This window comes from Melospiza georgiana, chromosome 6, assembly GCF_028018845.1.
Source record: "Melospiza georgiana isolate bMelGeo1 chromosome 6, bMelGeo1.pri, whole genome shotgun sequence".
In the NCBI taxonomy this organism is placed as follows: Eukaryota; Metazoa; Chordata; class Aves; order Passeriformes; family Passerellidae; genus Melospiza; species Melospiza georgiana.
The window spans coordinates 43,971,905-43,993,732 of record NC_080435.1 but is presented as its reverse complement, the minus strand read 5'-3'; the positions used below and the strand labels follow the sequence as shown (position 1 = coordinate 43,993,732).

General features: G+C 35.9%; 1 protein-coding gene across 1 annotated transcript in view; it reads left to right on the top strand.

Moving 5' to 3' along the window:
• Positions 1–2,424: 2,424 nt before the first annotated feature.
• The window catches only part of CEP128 (centrosomal protein 128), a 102,165-nt gene continuing 82,761 nt past the window's right edge, over positions 2,425–21,828 (top strand). Inside the window, exons 1-7 of the mRNA XM_058026634.1 lie at positions 2,425–2,568; positions 3,939–4,025; positions 5,444–5,570; positions 6,542–6,663; positions 9,767–9,858; positions 10,566–10,638; positions 17,481–17,597. Of these exons, the coding sequence (XP_057882617.1) occupies positions 2,425–2,568; positions 3,939–4,025; positions 5,444–5,570; positions 6,542–6,663; positions 9,767–9,858; positions 10,566–10,638; positions 17,481–17,597 (762 nt within the window). The remainder of the gene's footprint in view (positions 2,569–3,938; positions 4,026–5,443; positions 5,571–6,541; positions 6,664–9,766; positions 9,859–10,565; positions 10,639–17,480; positions 17,598–21,828) is intronic.

Below are 21,828 nucleotides of genomic sequence, written 5' to 3'. Positions count from 1 at the left end.
TGCCCGGCGCCGTTCCGGGCTCCTGTCTGCGCCAAAGAACCGGGGGACTCTCGGAGCTGGAGTCGCGTGTTAGTGAAGTTCCCCCTGCGTGCCCGGCAGGAGGAGGATTCCCCGAGGGCATTACTTGCTAATGAACAGTGCGAAGGAACCGTTTCTGTGTTGTGGTGCTGAAGAGTGCTGGGAGCACGGTGTGACAAATTGATAGTAAAATGGGGTGCTGGTCCCTGAAGGCACGATGGTGAAATATCATCTTCCTGTCTTTTTCCATACTCAAATACAAACACTGAAGGAAAGGGCCTTTCAGGTGTCCTGTTGTTCCTTTCTGAAATTATTATAAATTTTTTTTCGTTATGCTCAGTCTTAGCTACAAGGCTTCAACCATTCCTTTAACACTAAGTTAGTTACCTAGCGATAGATTAGTCTGTGTGGAGCTGAACAAGTAAAACAATTGAGGAATAATCAGGTTGTGTACACTGACTTTTATCTTTTGTTTACTTGAGCTGAAGAGCTTGACGTTGAGATTGTCAGCTCTACTTCTTACCTGGCAGATCTCTTGAAAAGTCCTCAGTGAAGCTGAAATGCTCTGCTTCCTACAGAAAAGGAAAATACTGAGTATTGATGCTTTTCATCAGTTCAGCAAAGGTTATCATCTGCTTGGGTAGAACTAAAAACCAGTAAGAACCAAATGACTCTTCCTGTCAAGTAGGGCATATGTGCTGAAATTAGTGTAGCTTTTTGGGAAAAATGATAAGCTTTTTTTTTTGTTTGTTTGTTTAATAAATAGGCGGATGTGCATATGGAACATTTCTACAAATTTCTACTTCTTTGTGATTTTTTTTAATCCAAAGTGAAACTTGTGCAGTTCCTTTAAAAATGAGGATATTGCCTTATGTGAAACGGCTTCTTCGCCTTAAAAGTACTTGTGGTTCCTTTTAGGTTGCTCATGAGAACAAAGAGGAATGCTTAACCGTAAATAGTAAGTTTTCTTCAGACAAAATGTCCTCCTTATCCTGTGCTTTGTTTTATTTTTACCTTGATTACTGTCCTTTCTTCTATGCTTTGGCTGTATGTATCTTAATGGGCCTATTTTTGGACAGCTGAAAATAAACTCATTAATCTTTCATGCTGTAAATAATTATTTTCCTTTTTTCCTTCAGTTGTTGCTTTTCAGTAGTTGGCGCTCTTATGGTTCAGTCTACTTTTTTATTGGGTTTTGCTGATTTTTTTTTTTTACCAAATTGCAGTAAAGCCAATATTATTCCATGTTATTATATATACCAGTGTTTATTTTATTTTCTTTGTCTTTGAAAATATCCCATAATTTCTATTTCCCAGTGTTTAGTGTTTATTCATGTTCAGTCTACTTAAGACTTCATTGCAGCTGACTAGAGTGAGGCACTGGAATAACAAATTCTGATACTGTTGGTAAAAATGTGCTTTAGTGAGGTGAGGTAAGAAGAGGAAAGATGAGTTAAATTCACCAGTTCAGTAAAAGAAGGAATACTGATATACTTGAGCACAGACTAAGCATGTTGATCTGCTGTTCTTTCATGTTTGAAAGGTTTTTATCCAAGTCTGGAGGACACAAACGTGCAACCTTTTGAAAATAAAATATAAAGACTTGGAAAAACATCAAGTTGCCTCTATATAAAATATAATACAAGATTTGAATCCATCCATGGTTTCTTTTGTAAATTTCAGCTCTCATGGCTAGAAGAATGTCATCTTTACTGTGACTTTTTTGTTGGCTACTGGGGTTCAAGAGTTTGCTAGTCTATTTCTTCTTTCACCAAGTCATTCCATGACCTTAAGGCAAACTGCTGCAGTGTATAATAGCTTAAGAAAAAATTTCGATCTAACCTACCTTTTGAGGGTTGTTGTTTTAATCAGTTACTATGTGATTTTAGTATACTAAGCACAGCTGTCTGTAGTTTTTAATAATTTCACCCATCTGATGATTGTTGACCTATTTTCCCTCTATTTTGCTGTCCTTGAGATTTAGCAATCCCCATTCTGGAGACAGCTTAGTGAGTAGTGTGAGGTAAAGGAGAGAGTGGTTCTGCACACCAGGAAGATTGATGAAACATTGATGTTTTATCACTGTGTTTGGGGGGGAGAATTTGCTTTGGGCTGTGATTTGATCATGGATACTGAACATTTGGAAGCAGTGAGATTGCATATTTTGATTTAATTCGCTCCTAAGAGGCTCTGCCTTCTGCATCTCTGCTTCAGAGTGGAGGCAAAGGCAATAACTGAGGAGCAGTTGGAAGATCTGCTTCAGAAGTACATCCTGCTGACCCAAACCAGAAAGGCAAATGTCATCTGAGTTTATGAAGTTGCTTTGGGAATGTTGTGCAAGATTTCAGTTACAGACAGGAATTAACACACATTAATTTTTCTTCCTGCCTAGGCTTCAAGACACTGATGGCAGATTCATCCAGTGATTCAGACAACTTATTTACGGGTCGGGTTGGAAGGCGGCCTTTGAGAGCATCCCACAGCAGAGCTCAGAACTATGGTGCTGAAGAAGTTACAGAGAAGATCCATACTTTAGCAAGCACTTTGCAGGTAGTTTACAAAATACAACTTTAAAGTATTTATAGAGCCTGCATTTCTGTAATACAGAGTCAAATTTTCATTTCTAAAGTTGTGGAATGTACTGCACAGATGGGAAACATTGCTTTCTCTGCAAACTCAAACTAAAGATCTTTTGGGAAATAATTCATACTGCTTTTGAGTTGAAAGTGTGCGGCTTGTTGCACTTCTATACAGTTGCTGTTTCACACAGTAATACAGTGTTGTTAGAAACAATGATGTGTTGGGGAATATTATTTATAAAGTGAGCAAACTGAGTAAGGGCAGATCAGCTTTGTTAAATTCTCACAAAAGGCATGAAATTTTCTAGCAGAAAGTTTCAGCCTTGTCTTGGTTGTCTTTGTACTCTGTAACATTTCCAAATTTCTGACAGATATGTAAGTGGTCAATTCCTTCAGGAGACAGCTTACATTTCAAATATTTTCTAGATGTGAAAAAGTACTGTGAGAAGCATTATTTCTAAACTTGTAAGAGAGCAAGAAAAAGTGGAGGGTGTAGAGGGAATATCTGTTTTGCAAATGGAAGGAGACATTTAGCTGTCCTGACACCATTAGTGCTGGAGAATTTATTCCCATTCTACTCTAGTTGACAGTTCTGACTACCTAGAGTGGGTGGGTGTATATTTTATTACTTATTATTTGGGTAGAAATATTTTTTTTTAATATATGAGAAGAGAAAAATCAATATAGAATGGTAAATTTAAAATTTAAAACTTGTTATCTGGAAAATAAACATCAATCTAGAAAAAATATAATAATAAGAATACAGTCTGACTACTTTTTAAAAGGGATTCTTTGGTATTCTGATTCTGTCAAACCTCTTTCTAGCTGCTCTTCTGAAATTCTGATTTTAAGCAAATTGCTTTTTGTGGACTGCTTTTCAGCAGATATTCCATCTGATCTAGCTGTTTATCTGGTCAGAAAATACTCATGGAGTGACCTTACCTAGTGTGTTCACCTTCAAAAACTTGTTATTTCTCAGATAACTATTCTGTTCTACAAGCAGGTAAGCAGGTAATGTAAAGATTGTTGGATTACAAAGTTTTTTCTACAGAATGGCTGAAACTTAAAAAAACTTTTTATTTGATGCTGAGGCCTTGCTGTTGTACTGAAATTACAGAATCTGGTTGTTTTTTTTTTTTTCTTCTTCATTTTCCTCCCTTTAGCCATGCTGTATCTCTTCAGATTCTGGTTTACTTGAATAGGATTTTGAATGCTTAGATCCTTTAGAAAGCATTTGTGTTTCAATTTAATCCTAGTAATCAATAAGAATAAAGGCAACAGTAATGTTTGATTAGAGGAAGTTTCTGTTTTGACTTTTTTTCTAAACCTTTTTTGTTTCAGGATACCAACAGAAATCTAAGACACGTTGACCATTTGCTAGGACAATACAGAGAATACAACAAGGAACAAACCAAAGCAATAACAACTGTGAGCAACTTTCAGTTTATCTTAACTTTTTTGGCCTTTTCCATTAGTAGAATTCATAACTGAAAACTTGGTATTAATGGACAGAATATATAAGGAGTTAAGTAGGTGTAAACAGAAACTTCTAATATTTATTTGAGCAAACTAAATCATAATGTAGTAATATGTTATGTAATGAAACTCTGACAGGTTTTGTAAGCTTGTTACTTCTCTGTTTATAAGCACCCAGTAGATTATGTTATGGTGCTATGCAAAGTACAAGATGTGTAGCTGAAATAGAGTGTTAGGGAGCATGTTTCTTTTGCAGGAAGAAGTGGTAAGATAAAAGCTGAATGACAGCAGGGAATGAGATTGTGATCATACTGGTGTAGCTTTTTTTCCTATCATTCTACAACAGTTTCTGGACCTGTTGACCAGCTTGCTCTAAATTGCAGAAAGGATGCAAAATTCTAAAATTAGTCTTCTCATTTTAGAAACTCAAACTTGTACAAACTTGAAAATAGGTGTCTTAGAGAAAACAAAACAAATTAATGCTGCTAGGGCAAGAGAGGATTACAATTTGGTTACAAGCTGCAGCAGGTGCTGCCTTAAAACAGATACATCTGAAATGTAGAATATTTTACATGTGAAGGTAGAGTGAAGAAGCAAATGTGTAGAAAAGAAAGCTTTTCTTCAGAGAAAGAGATCCAACACCATATAATTCTGCAGGAGTAAAACATCAATTTAACCAATATACATACAAGCCAGTATAAAAGCTTCTCTTAGAAAAAGGAGAACCTTTAGAAATTGATGTTTTGTGGATTGTCAAATAAAGGTGTAACAAGGCAGGTGGCTAAGAACCAAAGTTAACAAATGCAATTGTTAAAAAAACGAGATGTAAGTTTGAAAAATGAAGAACTAATTTTTGAATATAGCTAGTTCTGTAGTCTTAAATTGGGAATGGCTTCCTTTTCCTGGAAGTAAAACTTCTAAAAATAGAGGTTTCTGTAAAGCTGCTTAGGGAAATTTGATAGCCATGTAAAATTGATTCCAGATAGGGCTGGTGGAGGAATTCCAGTAAAAAATAATTTCTTGGAAGTTATTTTCTGAATTTTGTAGAACTGTTAACGAGCATTGCTGGCAAATAGTCTTATTTTGGTTGTAGGAGATAAACTTTTGAGTTTTCATGGTGGTGCACCATGTGGTGCACCACTGTTTTAAGAAACTTGATATTTGAAGCTGCCAGTGTTGGAAGCATGTTTTGCTATATTTACAGGAATGTGATACATGAGATATTGAAGAAAAGCTGTTATTAATTCATAGCTGTAATTGGCTTAAAATAGCTTTTATACTCTTAATGACTTTTAAATAAACAATATTTTCCATGCTTTTTAAAAAACAAGTCTGTGTTCGTATTTCAATAAGTTATAACTTTTCTACAGTTGAAAGAAACACTGGAGCAATCTATAGGTCAGTTGAGGAGCCAGCGACTAACACGAAACTGTGGAATGAGAAGTGCATCTCTCTCAAGCTTATATCCCAGTGACCTGGATGGAGAAGGAACATCAGGTAAAATACTTGAAGGGCTTGAGTATGCTTGAATTATGTCATATGGCTGTGCTATGCAAAAAGGAAATTAGGAAAAATGTGTAGAGATGGTCTTATGGAAAGTCATCGTTGATGACTTAAAAGAAACCGAGTTTAGAAATTTGGGAGACCTGCATTAAGTTATGCAGTTGTTTATGTGGTAAATTTTCCAGCTTTGTGTTTCTGTTAGTATTTTCTGCCGGCATCCCAGGAGATCTAAATGAAATGTTGATTCTTTCAGCTGAGGAAATTAATTTTCTACTGCGTGAGTTGTAGGTACATACAGGTTAAAACTAAATCCAAAAGATATTGCAACTTCTGAAGCTTGCTTCACAGCAAAAAGGGAATTTAAATTTTAAATGCATGAGATTATGGATGTTTGGAAACAGTGGAAAAGAAAAAACAGAAATGATTTATGATACACAAAAGAGGAGGTTTTTTTTTCCATGTATATCTCACAAAATTCATTAATATTTTGGGAAAAGGTATGTTTGGGAGGAGTGTTTCTTTTAGAGGTAGTATTGAATATATTTTAGCAGAAAGCTCTAAAAATTTAATTTCTCTGTAAAAGCTGTGAAATATAATAGTTTGAAGATCTGATAGATTCATGTGGAGGAAAAAGTGGTTGGTTGGGCAAATAAAATTTGAGGCAAAACTACTCCTTGGAGAAAGAATTCCTCTTTCTGGAATACTTGTATGTCATGGGTAAGAAATGTTTAAAGTGAAGAAGAATCCTGGGAAGAGCTAAGAGTCATATACATGATAGGTAATATAGATAATTCAGTAGTTGTTTTGTCTGTAATGTGACCTAGAAGGATATTGTCAAGATGAAATAAGCCTTTTTTGTGAAGCAAAATGCAGAATTTCCCATACTAAATTTTGTTTTCCTGCTTTTTTTTTTTTTTTTTTTTTTTTTTTTTTTTTTTTTTTTTTTTGTATCATATCTGCTGCAGCCAACCACCACTTCCTGCCCACTTCTCCTCTCAGGGATTACGGAGGCGCACAGGGCAATAAGCACCGAAGGTCTCGATCTGCAAGTGTTCGGTTTGTCAGTGAGGCAGACAATGTGGAGCAGGTACAGAGCACTAATGGGAGCTGCTGTTCCAAACAGGCAGTATGTTTGCTCTTTGAGAGTCCAAGAGTCTCAAAGACTCTTTGCTTTTACATTAAATGAGGTGATTCTGAAGATGCAGCTAAGAATGTTTCAGTTATGATTTGTGCTTTCAATGTTACCTGCTTTTTTCATTAGGCAGTCACCTCTTGTATCTGTCATGAAATTTCGTGCAAATCATTATAGAGAAAAAGATGCAGATGGTAGTGGTATCAAAAGTAAAATATGAAAATAATCTTCCTACTTTTTAGGCTGTCTAATGGCAAAGAAAAATAATCTCTGAGTAGCCTGTTTAGTCTGGAGAGTACTGAGAGGGGATCTCAGTAATGCATATTGATATCTCTAACATGGGTGTAAGAGGAGGGTGCCAGACTGTTCAGTGGTGACCAGTCACAGGACAGGGAGCAATGGCCATGAACTGAAACACAAGAATTCCACCTCAGTGTGAGGAAGAGCTTTACAGTGAGTATGGCAGAGCAGTGGCACAGGCTGCCCAGGGAGATTTTGGAGTCTCCCTCTGGAGACATTCAGAACCCACTTGGACAAGTTCCTGTGTCACCTTTTCTAGGTGACCCTCCTTTGGCAGGGTGTCACAATTGAATCAGGAATGGATGAATGAGTGACACACTCCAGATCTCTTCAGGAGGCTAATAATTTTATTAGGAACCCATTCCTTTTTATACCCTGTTCAGACACAGATGGACCTGACTGGTCCTTTAATCAACACAGCTCACATGATTGGCTAATTAAGGAGACACCCTTTGGTAAACATCTTATGGGAAAACAACTGTTCAAAACACCAGCTGCAAGGCTGTTTTAATTCTTTCTCTCAGCCTTCTCAAAACTCCCCAGAACAATTCTTGGGATTGTTTATCTTGCTTTCTCTCTCTGACCAGGTTGTCAGTATCCAGAGCAGGGGGCTTGGATGGGATGACCTCCAGAGGTCCCTTCCAGGCAGTTAACCCTCACCTTTGTGCTGAAGCTCAGTGAGGCTGTGAAGGGGGTTATTCTGCTTTAGCTAATGGTGTAGGGTCTTAGTGCTTTTGCTTTTAGTTCAGTGTAGCTTGACTTGATTTTCAACCAGGTAGTTCTTCATCTTAGTTCTTGGTCTGACCTGTGAGTGGGATAATTTGAGCCTGTGTTTCAGGGAGATGATGGGAGGAGTAGATGCGTGTGCCACAGGTAATTTTCATATTCCTTAACCTGTATCTGCTTGCAGACTTCAGAAAAAATAAATTAATTACCTTAATGGATAAGATTATAGTGTTTCTGTTATCCTACAGGTAGAGAGGAGATTTCACTACCTGTTTTTGCTTTTTTCAGACAGGGTGGATAGACTTGCTTGAGTGAATCTGTGTAGACTAATGTTAAAGAAGCTGATTGTAAGGTATTCACATTGACTTTATTAAATCAATCTCAGCTTCCAAATAATTTTAAACTTAACTACAACAAGTTTTCTCAGTTGACTTTTTGGGAAACGATAGAAATTTTGGACTTTTATTTTACCCTGTTTCATTGTCTTTTCAATCAAGTTCTCCCCCCATTCCTTCTTCTCCCAAGGTAAGTGTAGAAAATAATCCTTGGAAGGAAATATTATATGGGAATCTTTCCTCCCAACCATCCAAAATCCTTAGGACTATTTTAGATTATTTCTTGATATTCTATAAATATCTTGGAAATTTTATTCAAGGGAGTTTCTGCAATGCATACTGAGTTCTTAATATTAAGTAACTATGTAGGCAAATAGCATTTTTTTCTGGTTTTGATGATAACTGCTGGTTTATGTTTGTTCCTTATTCTTGCTTTTCAGTGGGTGAATGTGGCCTTTTTCTTGTCATTAACTATTTTGTGAGAAGAGCATAGTGCTTTGAGGAATGGTAAACTAGAAGTAGCCATTGATCATGATTATAGGTAGAAATTACACCAGAGATAAAGCTGTACTGCTTAAGTAAAGTTGTGGCTTTTTCTTTTTTCTGCAACCACTGTTCTCTTTATTCCCATTCTGAATTTTTCTGACTGAAGTAATTTTTCAGCCAAATGGTCTTTTAACTCATTCAAGTCCCTCTCTTTCTTAGCACATACATGTTGAAAATACAATGTGTTATTTCGAAGTCCTTCAGGTCAGGTGGGAATTTATGGTTAATCACACAGGGGAGGTAGTAGTGCCTGTGTCTGAATGTTGAGGGCAGTCAGCTTGATTGTGGAAGATCCAGGTTTAAATCTAGGACACAGAACAAAGGAATGTTATAAATTAGGTTTTTTCATAAAGATAATCCTGGCCATGGAATTGTTGACAGCAATAGGTTGCATTAGGATGGATTAACTGTCACTTTCTGTTCCATGAAGAATGAATGACCTGTTCATTTTTTTATTTGCTCCCTAAAACTTTGATGATAAATGAGGAGCTTGCTGAATGGGGAGAATGGGAGGTTTTTCAGAAAAAACCTCCTTTGTCAGAAAGTACTTTTCAGAAAGTAGATGGGTGGTTTTGTTTTTTGTTTCTTTGTTGTTTTTTTTTTTTTTTCCCTGAGGTTTGAAAAAAAAGTATGTCAAGACTTGGGCAAGGTAAAATATCTATTCTTGGTAGATTATTATGCTGTTCTGCTTGTTTCATTTCAAGTTCCTATGTAATCTATTTATAGTAGCATATATAGCTGGGCAGAACTTTGTTTTACCAATACTTGTATCTATTAACATGAAATATGTCTCTCCTGAACATTACTTGTTCAGATATTTCAATTTGCTTTGCATTGAGTTGAAGAGCTGGTATAGTTTGTAAGCTCTGAACCACATTAAAAAAACATAGTTAGGAAACTTGGTTTATCAAATAAAGTACTGAAAGTTAAACTGCATTGAGCAAGTATTGTGAAGGGTGGGTTGAAACAGAAGTGCATAAGCCTCATCCAGTCATCCAGGCTCAACTACAGTACATGGAGTTTTAGTCTTTCTAGGTTATTTTTATCTGGTTTATTTTAAAAAGTGTGTAATGTGTAGATATCTATTTTTGAAATATCACAGAAAAAAAAGGTTCCTAAGCCTTGGCATAATTTGTGTATTTCATTTACAGCTGCATTCTTTCCACCAGTCTCTTCGGGATCTCAGCAGTGAACAGGTTCGCCTGGGAGATGACATCAGTCGTGAGCTTTCAAGAAGAAATCGGTACAAACAGAATAAAACTCCATGTGGAGAACAGTGTGGAAAAAAATTCTAAAAAATCTTTTAGTTCAGAAAATAATTTTGTGGAGAATGAGTGATTGTGCAACATGTAGATGAAAGCAGGGTTATGAACTGCTTGTTTTATGTCATCTTCTGCAGTATTTATAAATGTTAATAACACCTACTGATTCCAAATTGTATAATATATGGGGCTTTCCTCAGCTTTTTCAAATATATGCACAAAATAACAAGGTCTAGGGATTTTCTTTTATTATAACTTTGCTCTTAGTTTGTTCTTGTAACTGAGTCCCTTCAGGGCAAGCTCTCCTGCAGACCGTAATGTATATACTTTGTCAACATGTGGTGCTTTGTTCAATAGCAATAACAGAAGTTAGACTGTTAATTCCTAGTAGGAAAGGACTGTTCAAAAGGACTGTGTAGATGTGTCCATAATTTTTCACTTGTTCACCTGATACCTGGCTGATACTTATATGCTCTGTTTCTTCACTTGAGGAATGGGAATGCTTTTTATAATGAATTTTCCACTTGGGGCTTGTTTCTCATTGTGCTATAAATTATTATGAATTCGCTATAGAACAAATTGAGGAAGCAAAAAATTCTGGGGGGAGTTGTTGCTGTTTAAAATTATCATAGGTGCTACTTAGCTTCTACACTGTAGAATGTTGTCTTACTTATATTTTTCTATGAAGGACTGATGCTGAATTAAGAAAGACTCTAGAAGAATTGTCTGAAAAGCTCACTGAGTCCCAAAGACAAGAAACGGTGAGTGTGACTCACATGAAAAGGATTATTTTAATCTGGTATTCTAAACAAGATGTGGGCTTCTAGTTTAAAGTATCTGTTGGTAATTGGTATGACATACTGATATGTATATCTGAACATGATCTTATTTGGGTTGCTATAGGTTGTTGAAATGTTACCCTTTGATGATGAAATCAGCAAGGCAAGTTATATACTTCAGGTGCTTGTTTTAAGTACAAATGTTTTGCAGGTGTGTGTATTGTGTGTTTTTCTGTTTCAAAATATACAGCCTTGGGAAATGTGCATTTTAACTTTGAACTTTGGTTTGAATGCCTATAATTGTTCAAGGTACCTTTGGAAAGATACAAGCTTTCCCGTGTTAAGATGATAAATACATTTGTTTCTTCTTCCTTCATCCCTCCTTCCCTGTTCTTTTCAATCCTTATCATCTGTGTAGCAAAATGGAAGGAGTCTCTTTGGGCTGTACTCTTCTCTAAAGGCTTCCTGACGAAATGTAGCAAAGGAGGGAGGACAGCCATGACAGTCTTTTCTTTTTTGTTTCCTGTATCTGCTGGAAGCAGACTAACTGCACTCTATGTTACTTAAATCTGAGAGAGATCTGCTATTGAGATCGAAGTCAAACATCATATTGCTGTAGGAACAAGAGTAGTTGAGAATCACCCCAGTAATAAGTAGGTGAGAATCCTGTAGGTAGCTCTTGACACGTAGGACTTGTGTGTATGCTTTATGTAAGCATTTACTGTGATACTAGTAGCAAAGCTGACTTTCCAGAGCAGGTGTTATACGTGCATATTTTCCTGTAGGTGATTCATCTTGCTCTAAAATTGCATGAATTGGTACTAAATGCTCTGCCAAGGGCTGTAGTGGTGTGTTTGTCACTGATAACAATATCATTGGCGTGGACCACTTGTTGGTACCAGCAGACTTAATAAATATCCTTGTGTAAATTCATTTTACTGGATTAAATTGGAGATTGATTCAAGAGACACTATCTGTACCAGTTATGTTCTTGATATGGTAGGGTCTATCAGGGAAAGAATACTTGCCTTGACAGCCTTTGTAGAAAAATATGATGGGATTGTCTTTGTTAGAATGTTAATTTTGATTTCTCCTAGTAGCCTGGTAGGATAAAATAAGTTTATCTGATAAAGAATTCTTGATAGTTGGAAAATACTGTGTTTTTCTTGTAGCAGACTTCTCAGTATACTTACTTTTTTCTCTTCCATGTACCAGGAATTAGCAAACTCAATTTTAACCAAGGTGGTTCTCAAGAAAACAGCTGCTACAGCTGGCTACATTACAACTGTTCAGTGCCATTGCATGAGAGAAACAAATGTTCCTCAATCCTCTGGAAAGGAGGCATGCACTGTCTGTTCATTAATGAAAGAAATAACTCACTCTTTGACCTCCTACACTACTCAGTGCAATACAGCAAGTAGGGTTCCAAGATATGAAATTGAAAGTTACATCTTTTGACCTGAGAGAAGCAAAAACTGAGAGAGGTGAGGTATAACAAGGAAGTCTTCTGTAGATTGTTAATGGTAAGGGCAATATCAGAAGAGTAAGTCTCTTAATTGGGAGGGATCGTTATAGTGCAATAAAGCTATGAAAACTGAAATATTTACTGATATTCTTTTAGTGAAGACACAAATGCTGCAGTAAGCTGCAGTGGGATGATTTTTATGTGTAAGACTAGTAAGAATTCACCTGGAATATTCTGCTCATTGCTGATTGCTGATTTTATGAAGAACATCATAAAGCCAGATGGAAAGAAGACTGGAAAGAGGAGAGGGGGGGAAAAAGAAAAAGGGGAAAAATAAAAAAGGCCACTAATTCAAAGACTTCAAAAAGACAGAACAATAGCTGTGATTCAGTTTGCACAAGAAACAGGTCATTAGGAAGGATCTAGCCATGTATGATGAATGCCCAAAAAGTGGAAGTTTACTGTACAATATAAGACAGTCATCTAATGATAATTTTGTACAATAAAAGTCTAATCACCTGTGAGTTAGGAGCTTCTTGGTCTGGAAGTGATCTGTCTGCTTTCTGTACTGAGAAATAATCCCTCTGTGGATTTCTTTTTTGAAACTTGTCCAGTCTTTATTATAACTTGCATGTCTTTATGATCTTGTCTCATAGCAAGGGGTTCTCAAAATAGATTATATATTATATGAGGAGCTGCTGCTTTTTTTGGTGATCTGGTTTCTTGGGGTTTTTTGTGTATATGTGTTTTGGTTGATGTGTTTTGTCTTGGGTTTTTTGTTTGTTGTTGTACGGTGTTTATTTGTTTGGGTTTTAAATGTAATTTTTCATCCCTAATTTTAATTTGGGAGGTTGTTCAGTTTCTTCAGAGGCTTTTCAGAGTGTTACTTTTTGGGCCAAAAAATTCTGACTTAATGCACTGTCGTGTCCAGCCAATTCCCCACCGCTTAAAAAGCCTACTGGTAGCAACATTGTGCACTGCTGCTTTGCCAGGGCTCTCCAATCCTAGATGTGGATCTCTTGCCCTTGTTCAAAGCCTTCTGATCTCCTATTACCTGATGAGGCTGGCAGAATCAGTGAGATGAGGTAAATGCAAAAAAGGGGAATTTAGTATGGATATTAAAAATAAAAATAACTCTCATGGTATGCATAGCAAAGCATGCATGAGATTAGAGTGCATGTAGAAACTAGGGTCTGTTATTGTAGATATTTGACATCCTTTAGCATGTGTATTCATTTAGGAATTTTTCTAATGAGATTGCTTAATTCAGAATTGATTGTCATTGGTGAAAATGAGTTGGATAAGACAAAATACTAAACTTCTTTGTGCAAAGTTGTTTGGGAACTTTTATCCTTAATGCCTTTAGGCTTGGGAGTGTTTATCACCTCAGGCATTGCCATCCATGTATTTATATTCTGTTGTATGATTCTTGGCAATAAATTGTCAACTTGAAATCTTGATAATTTCACAGGATGAGCTCATGGTAGAAACATTCTTTTCGGTTCAGTGTCCTTAAGTCCTTTATTTTTTAGAGACATATATCTAAATTCTTGCAGTTTGGTATATTTGGTCCTGTTTGAAAATTGCCTGTATGTAGATGTGTGATGATAAAGGTTAAGTCACTACAGTTCTTCTGAGTCACTAGTTCAGGATTTATTTTATAAGGGTTTATGATTCTTAGAGCCTTTTTGATGCTGCATTTGAGTACTTTAGGAGTCATACATCACAATCACAGCACATTATTTTACTTCAAAAGAGAGCTTTTCCATGCAAATATAAAAAACAGATGACATTGAAGGTGGTGACTCAAGCATAGTTGGGTGCCTGTTTCAAGTCAACCACTCTTCATGGCTTTGTACTTGAGAGTTTATGTGCAGTTTTGCTAAAAAGCCTTTCTGGTTCTGCAACTCTCTATATCAGAATCTCCTTCTTACCTAGACATTTTGTGAGATTCCTTTGTTCTTGAAAAGGGTTTGGATGATCGTTAGACAGGCATATAAGCAATTGAAAGAATATTTACTTACTTTATGGTTATATAAGATAGCCCTCTTGGATATTTTGTTGCAATTGCTTGGATAGATGCACATCTCAAATAGCACAAGATGCTGATCTTTATACATAAAAAGCAACTTCATCAGAGCACAGTTTACTTAAAATTAAGTAGATGCTTGATTGAGGTGGTGCTGTTATGAAATGATGGTAGACTGTCTCTGGAAGAAAACAGTGTCAAGTGAAATTGGTCTTACATGGAGTTACTGTGGTTATGATACCTCAGAGAGCCAGGATTGTTGTCAGATAATGAACTGTTCCTCAGAAGATCTGGAATAAGGAATTTTCATCCTGCACTGGTGTCTTGTAAAAGGAACACATATTATCATTTGCCATGAGGGAGAAGTTTAAAGTTTAAAACAATATTTAAAGTTCTATCTCTGAAAATAGTTTGCTCTTTTGTGATTTTAATACTCCTGTTTTTCAAGTATGCATTGATGATAAAATGGGTCGTAGCAAGAACAGCAGCAAAAATCTGTTGAAATAGATTTCTATTAGCCGGACTTTTGCACTAGAAATAACAGTGGAAAGCTGAAAAACAGGTCAGAAATTCAATAAGTAGGATGGTGCTTTTTGTACAGTAAGCATCCAGCATCTTCCATGAGATTATATTTAGCTGCATGACTTAAATGTCACCCTAGTTTTACAAAGGACATGCTGTTCTTTGTGTTTAATTGTGGGGGAGGGGAGGAGCTTTTTGATAGCAGCAAAATATATGAAAGCAGATTAAGCTACCTGAAAGCTGGAGTGGAGACACAGCTCTAGTATCATCATTATTATTCAGATAGTCTGTTGCTAAAAATGCATGCTTGAAATCACATTCTAATATGTTCTGAATGCAGTACTTTAGTGCTAGTAATTCGTGTCATTGTGTAGGGCCTCTATAATCTTTGTACTGTCCTTTGGTGAAGCGCTGGTCTACACTAAGCACTAAGAATTTTGATAACATTCAGAGGTCAAGATACAGTTTCATGGTAGAGGTGTTGTTCTGAGTCAGGGTCATTTGGAACAAAGGAAGACAAGTATGTTTTTAAGTTTACTTTGCAAGTACTTCTTAATAAATTAACTGTTTCTAATTTCTTTTTAATCCCTACTGTTATATGCTGCAGGCTCTGTGACAATCTTAGAAAAGTCAGAGAGGCTACAAAAACAGGGAACATAATTCTCGTGGGACATTAAAGCCTTGCTGTAGTGCAAGGGTGTTACCAATACCATACCAATATAGAAAGTATGGGAAACAAATAGGAGTTATAAGTAGCATCAAAATGTTTGATGGTTTGTATTGGTTGTGGGGTTTTAATTTTTTTTTTGTTAAAGAAGATTATGTCTGTAGCTGAAATTTCCATGACAAATATTATGATATATAATCCATCTTTTGTAGTACCTTGTTAGAAATAATACAACAATTGTATCCTGAAAGTGAGTTGAAGGAAGTCAGAGGCAAGGCAAATCACCTCATAAAGTTACTTTCTTACTTGTTCTGAGTTAGTGATAATTTGTAATGAAATCTGAACTTTGCAGGAATCTAAAGCCTGTCTAGTGCTGCCTTGTGTTCTGTTATCTGCTGTGCATGCTACACCCATGACAGTGAAAAAGTTACTGAAGTCTCCTTTGGGATGTCATCTTCAGGGGTGATGTTACTTTTGAATCTTCTGTCAAGTCAAAATTGTATGTTTTCTTTCTTAATAGTGCAATATAATTAGTGCACTAAATTAGTGCTTAATAGCACTAAAGCTATTAAGAAAGTGCTTCATTGAAAAAGGTGCATGAGAGACCTGAGAAAGCTTCTGTCTTCAGAAACATAGTCAAAACTTTTTCAAAAAATGTTAAAACATTACTGTTTCATTTCTTTATGTTAGATATGTATGGGGGGAAAGATGACAGCTTATTGCTTGGTTTCAGCAAAGCTGTAGCAAGTTTAATGACAGTGTTATTTTCTGTTCCTACTACCTAGTATCATTGTTTCTGTTAGCTGGAGTATTTTATGAATTCTGAGAAGTAATGCTAAGTGGTACTTGTCAAAACAAACATTGCCGTGTGGTCTTTTTCTTTTTTTTATACATTAGTTTTTAGTAAATAATTTTTCTGGATTATGACTGCAGAGCTTTCATAGCTTCATGAACGTGTGTGGTTTGATGCAGTACCAGGCATCTTCTGATGGTTTTAGGAAAAAATACAATATTCCAGACTGTAAGCTGATTGTTCATCTGGCTGCACAAACAAGAAGTGTTTTCTGAGAGATGTATTCTGTTGTAAAGAAAGTGTTTTGTTCATCCAGCCTTGTGAAGCCCAGATTATAAGTGTAGCCTTGATTGTGTTTCTGTTGCTACATGAATTGTGTTGCTTGTGGTAACATTTTCTATGCATGCATATGCCTAGTCCTAATAGAAGTGTGCTTAACGGGGAAAGATGAGAATTTATTCATCTCCACGTACATCAAAAGCTAATAGTCAAATGGTGCTTTATTTTTTATCACTTTTTATCTCTTTCTCTTTTTATCTAATTATAATTTGGTAATGGATATATTGTTTTCTAGTGTTTTAAAATAATTAGTTTTAAGGTAGGGAGGAAGTGATACATAAATATTTTTCTTACTAATCTTTAATGAAACAAATTTAATTTGCTGCCTCAAGAGGGTGCTGTCTGCTAGCAGCTTGAATTGCAAAAGTGAAGTAATTCTGGTATTCTAGTCTGATTGAACTTTTATGTTCATAATCCAAGTTGCTTTAATAAACACCTGTTGTTGTTTGTATTAGTTTCTACATGGATTCACAAAATACTGGGGAAAAAGCTTAAGTGATGTAATTATTTTGTGTTGTTACACTCATTTTCATGTATTTAGTTCTTGTTTACAACTTTTTACTCACAGATTTTGGATCATTAAAGAGGCAAACATTGGTCTGTTTTGCAGGCTGGAGATATGAAATAAATGTCCTTCCAGAGGTTAATCAGGCTTGTGACAGAGTAGCTAAGACTTTCGTATTGCAACTTCACATTAGGCTGCTCTAACCTTGGTAATGAGATATTTAACTCTTGAGTAGAGCCACCACTGTAGAGAAAAATATGCATACACATACAGGAGAATCCTGCCAGCAAGATAGCAGTTTGGTTCCCTGCCTGAGTACTTCTGGAGTACTGACTGCTATAACTAGTTATTTTCTCTACAATTCTAAATCTGCTCTAATAAAATACAAATGGTGTTCTCTTTTCATTTTGTCCCATGATCTATTTACATTTGTGCTATTGATATTTTCACATGTATTAAAAGGCACACTAATTTCCAACAGCATGTGTTTTTTTCCTTGTGAAGGTATCAGAACGAGTAGAGAGGAGACTTCAGGAGATAGAAGAAGAGATGCGTGCTGAAAGACAGCTCGTAGAAAGGCGCCAGGACCAGCTGGGCCATGTGTCTCTTCAATTACAGGAGGTATGAAATGAAAGCTTCCCTTGTAGTTTGGATTTAGTTATGAATGTGTTGCATTTGTGAGCCTGTACCTGTCAAATTGGCAGAAGTGCTCATATCTTAGGCACATGTTTTAGCTCAGTCCAGCTCACATTGTTTTGATGATCAGATAATACCAAGCACAGTCTCTGTCCTTCATTATATTGTCTTGACTATATTTAGACCTTTTTGGTAACTGCCACAAGTCTTCTAACAACCTACCCCCTATGCCCTTCCTGAAAGCCTAAGCAAACAAAAGCAAGTCATTACCTGGGTTTTTTCAATTAAAAGTATACCTTTTATTTTCTAAAAGGTAAACTTCGCTTGCTCATGCAAATGAACACTTACATTTATTTCAACAAGCAATCTAAAGCACTGTGTAGTGGCCAGACAACTTTTCAGTGCTTTCAGTTTTATTCAGCAATACCTGATGAAATAAAAATTACTGTTTAGGAGACAAATAGAAATGTTTAGAATAGAATTTAAAGTTTGGGACAGCTATTAGCTTTTTTCCTTCTTATGTTAGAAAACATATGAAAAATACTTCTTTTTGATTTTACTTCTTTTTGGAAAATCTGTTTCTTCACATAGAGTGACTTTTTATTTCACTCCACTTAAGATTTGTAATGTTATCTCTATCTGTGCAGTAGGATACTAAAATTGGAAAGAAATATGCAATTCCTTGGTTTTCACTCTTAGTATTTGTAACATAGCTTTTTGGAAGGCTTGATACTGTGTGGTGATACTGAGGAACCTTGTTCATGATGCTACGTATTTCGTGTAAAGCTAGAGACTGTTCAAAGATGTCATATTTTAAAAGATTATATGCTTTTTTAAAAATATAGATAAAAAGTAACATTTATCAAAAGGCTTGGAATCCTTCTGCCAGTATTTCAGAAAGACTTTTTGTTTCATTTTCCTTCCAGTTCATGCCCTGTTGGGTGAAAAGAACTAGTGTACTGACTTTCAGTTTTCATCACTCTTTAATATGCCTATGTCCACTTCTAGATTCTTCAGTTGTGTCTTCAGGCTGGGGAAGGGATGCTTAATGCATTGGTGTGATTGGATAGTGTTATCTGCAGAATGGAACATTCTTATTTTATCCTTTTAAAGGGAGGATGTCTTGTGTTCTCTAAAGATACATTGACACTGCCATAGTTTCCTTAGAAAGAAAACTTGAACTCAAGTGAATGGGTTCAAATGTAGTTCATAGAATTTTCATATGATCTTTCATAGATCATGAGAATGATCATAGTGTGTGTGATCATGAGCCTCCAGGCTGGGTGCCTTTTATTCTTGGTAGCTTATCTTTTGAATTTCATGCAAAAAGAATATGAAATACTGAGTACATCCTAGACCTTCTATTCCCTTAAGGTGTCCAGCTGTGAATTAAGATTTTAATAGTTTCTTCTGTAAATTCTATTTTATTTTTGTAAATTATTTTTCCTGAGGAGCGCCTTTTTAAAATACAGTTAAAGTTGCTGTATTTTAGAAAAAACATATTTGAACTGCCTTGTGTACTTTTGCATAGCCTAGTGAGAATAAAGTAAATATATATTTTGCTACAATTGTTATTTGGATGAAACATGTTTCTGTATAATTTTGAGCTTGTTACTTTGTTACTCTGTTTATTGTCCTTTGTAATTCAAATAGTGAGTTAGATGGACTCTAAACTCTGACAGTGGCCTTAGTCTTGTGGTAAACATTGCACAGACATAATGTTCTATTGAGGTCTACTTCGGTTTTCATTTATTTCTCCAAGATACTTCCCAAGTAACATAACTGGGAAGGAGGGTAATGTTTGGACTGAGTTTTGAAATCCTGTCATTAATACAGCCTGAATGATTTACAGAGAAATACTACTTAAAGCATTTGTGGCTGTTGAATGATATAATTTTTTCATTAGTTTGCCTGTTACAGATTTCAAATGAAATAAAATTTTTCTTTTGCATGTGATTAGCAGTTGCTCTAATTAAGAAATTGTGTGACATTTGTGAGGATTAAATGCTATTGTTTTTCAGTGAAGTGCAGTGCCTGTAACTGACCACTGCTTGTCAGTCTTTTACCGTCTTAAGAGAATCACCTTCCTAAATTGCAATTATTAAATTATATATGTGCAGGATCTAACACAACATGATACATTTATTTTAGCCTTTCTCTGTCTTTTCTCTCAGTTTTTTGTATAATGTGCAAACTTCTGATTTGCAATGTAGTATTACATATTACCAGGAAGATATCTACATGTATACTGGCCATTAAGAAAGCTTGATGTATAAAATGTTTTATCTTTAAGTTTTAAATTTGCATTTTTGTTTTAAATCTTTAACCTGTCTGTGCTGTGTGTAGTTGTAAAAAATCTATTTTCTGCACATTTTATGTCTCTTTTACCTTAGTGTGTATTGGTACATTTAATCAGCAATTACTGCAAATTAGAAAATAGCAATTAGCAAACAAATTCATGCAAATTGTATTATCATAATTTTTACTATATTCCTGATATAAATGTTTTTCTGATTAGAAAGAACAACCAATATTCTTTTCTTGCCAGGGGTATTGACCTGTGTGAATTGCTGTAACAACTGAATTTGTTGTGTAAATGAAAACTATCTTTAGATCCTTCAATGTTTCTTTTTTTTATATATAAAGACACCATCACCTCTTACTTTTGTTTGCATTTTTACATCTATTTTCTAAAACAAGATCAAGTATCATTCTTAAAAATGTTTTCTTTGCATTCTTTTCTGTGCATTGGGTGTCCTGGATGGCTTTACAAAATTCTCTGCTTGGCTTCTTGGACTTTGGTGAAATGTGACTGTGTGTTCATGCTTGGCATGCTTTAGGTAAACAGATTCATCATTATAGAACCTTTTGAATCCACTGACTGTGGTAAGGCAGTGACTGCAGTTATGTCTTAAGCTAGCAACTTGGGTAGGCCAGGAAGCATTTTTTAACTTCCTCCTAGTGCAACTGTACATTTAGAGTCTGTTTGCCTCCCACTGCAAATACTGTGAACTGCAAGAGGCTGGTGGACAGAGGGTGGGGTAAACTGATGGTCAAAAGTCTTACTGAACAATGTTTTTTGCATTTCTTTATCACTGATATTTTTAGACAAACATAAACTTGATCTGTGCTCTAAGCCACCTGGATATTTTAGTGCATTGTTGATACTTGCTCTTTGGCTCTGTGCTATGCCACCTGTGGCCAATGGTTTCTGTTTTGATTGTAGTTTGAATCTGACTCGTGCTTGGAACATGAGCAAGTCTCATACATATCTGTCACTGAAATAGCTAGGTAGTCTCTTTTTAACTGCCTGGCTGGTATGTTTAGGTAGCATACTTGGAGTCATGCTAATCACTAATGTAGCAAGTTAGGGAAAGTGTTTTCATTCAGATTAGGATGTGGTACATTTTTGCCTTACTTTAAATTATAGCTTGTGGCTGTTCTGTTTGTATGTTTGTGATAGTGTGAAACACTCACTGATCAGTCTCACTTTGAAAGAGCAAGTTTCAGTTTGTGGTCTGTACACAGCTTTCAAAAAGTCTGGTTTTATTTAAAAAGAAAAAACAATACAGCAAAACCAAACTGAGACCAAAACCCAAACCCTAAGAAAAGTTAGTAGGCTTAAGTTGTTGTAAATGTTATGATTTGCTCTTGAGAGGTTACCATATGTTGGAAAGATTGAGAACTTGAGTTGTTTCACAATCATCCCCATAGTTTTTCTCATGTATAAGAAAAATGAATCTATGAAGCAGTAAGTTATGATTTTGAAGTTTTGAGGTTCAACAGATATTCTGTGTGTATGGATGAGGTATGCTCAGTTGGGGTATACCAGTTACATTTGTATTCTAATGCTGTGTTATGCTGGTGAGCTCTTTATAAAGACCTATAAGAATAGCCCTCCTTGGTAAAATCAAAAGTTCATCTAGCCTCACCACCTAGCAGGCAGTGGAACTTGTGGCTGGTGCTTTCCAAAGCCATGCTGTGAAGACCTCTGTACATGAAAGTTCTTTGTCTCCTGTGTGCCCTCCAATATACCTGCCTCCTCCAAGGCCTCATCAACCTGGTCAGTCTCTTCCAGACCAACCTGGACATGAATGCTTTCAGAGGAGGATCTTGGTAGGAGGATCCTGCTGACTGTAGGCCTGGTCCCATTCCTTGGTGCTTCAGCTTCTCTGGGCAGTGTCTGCCTGCTGTTTGTGAGCCATCAGGGAGGAGT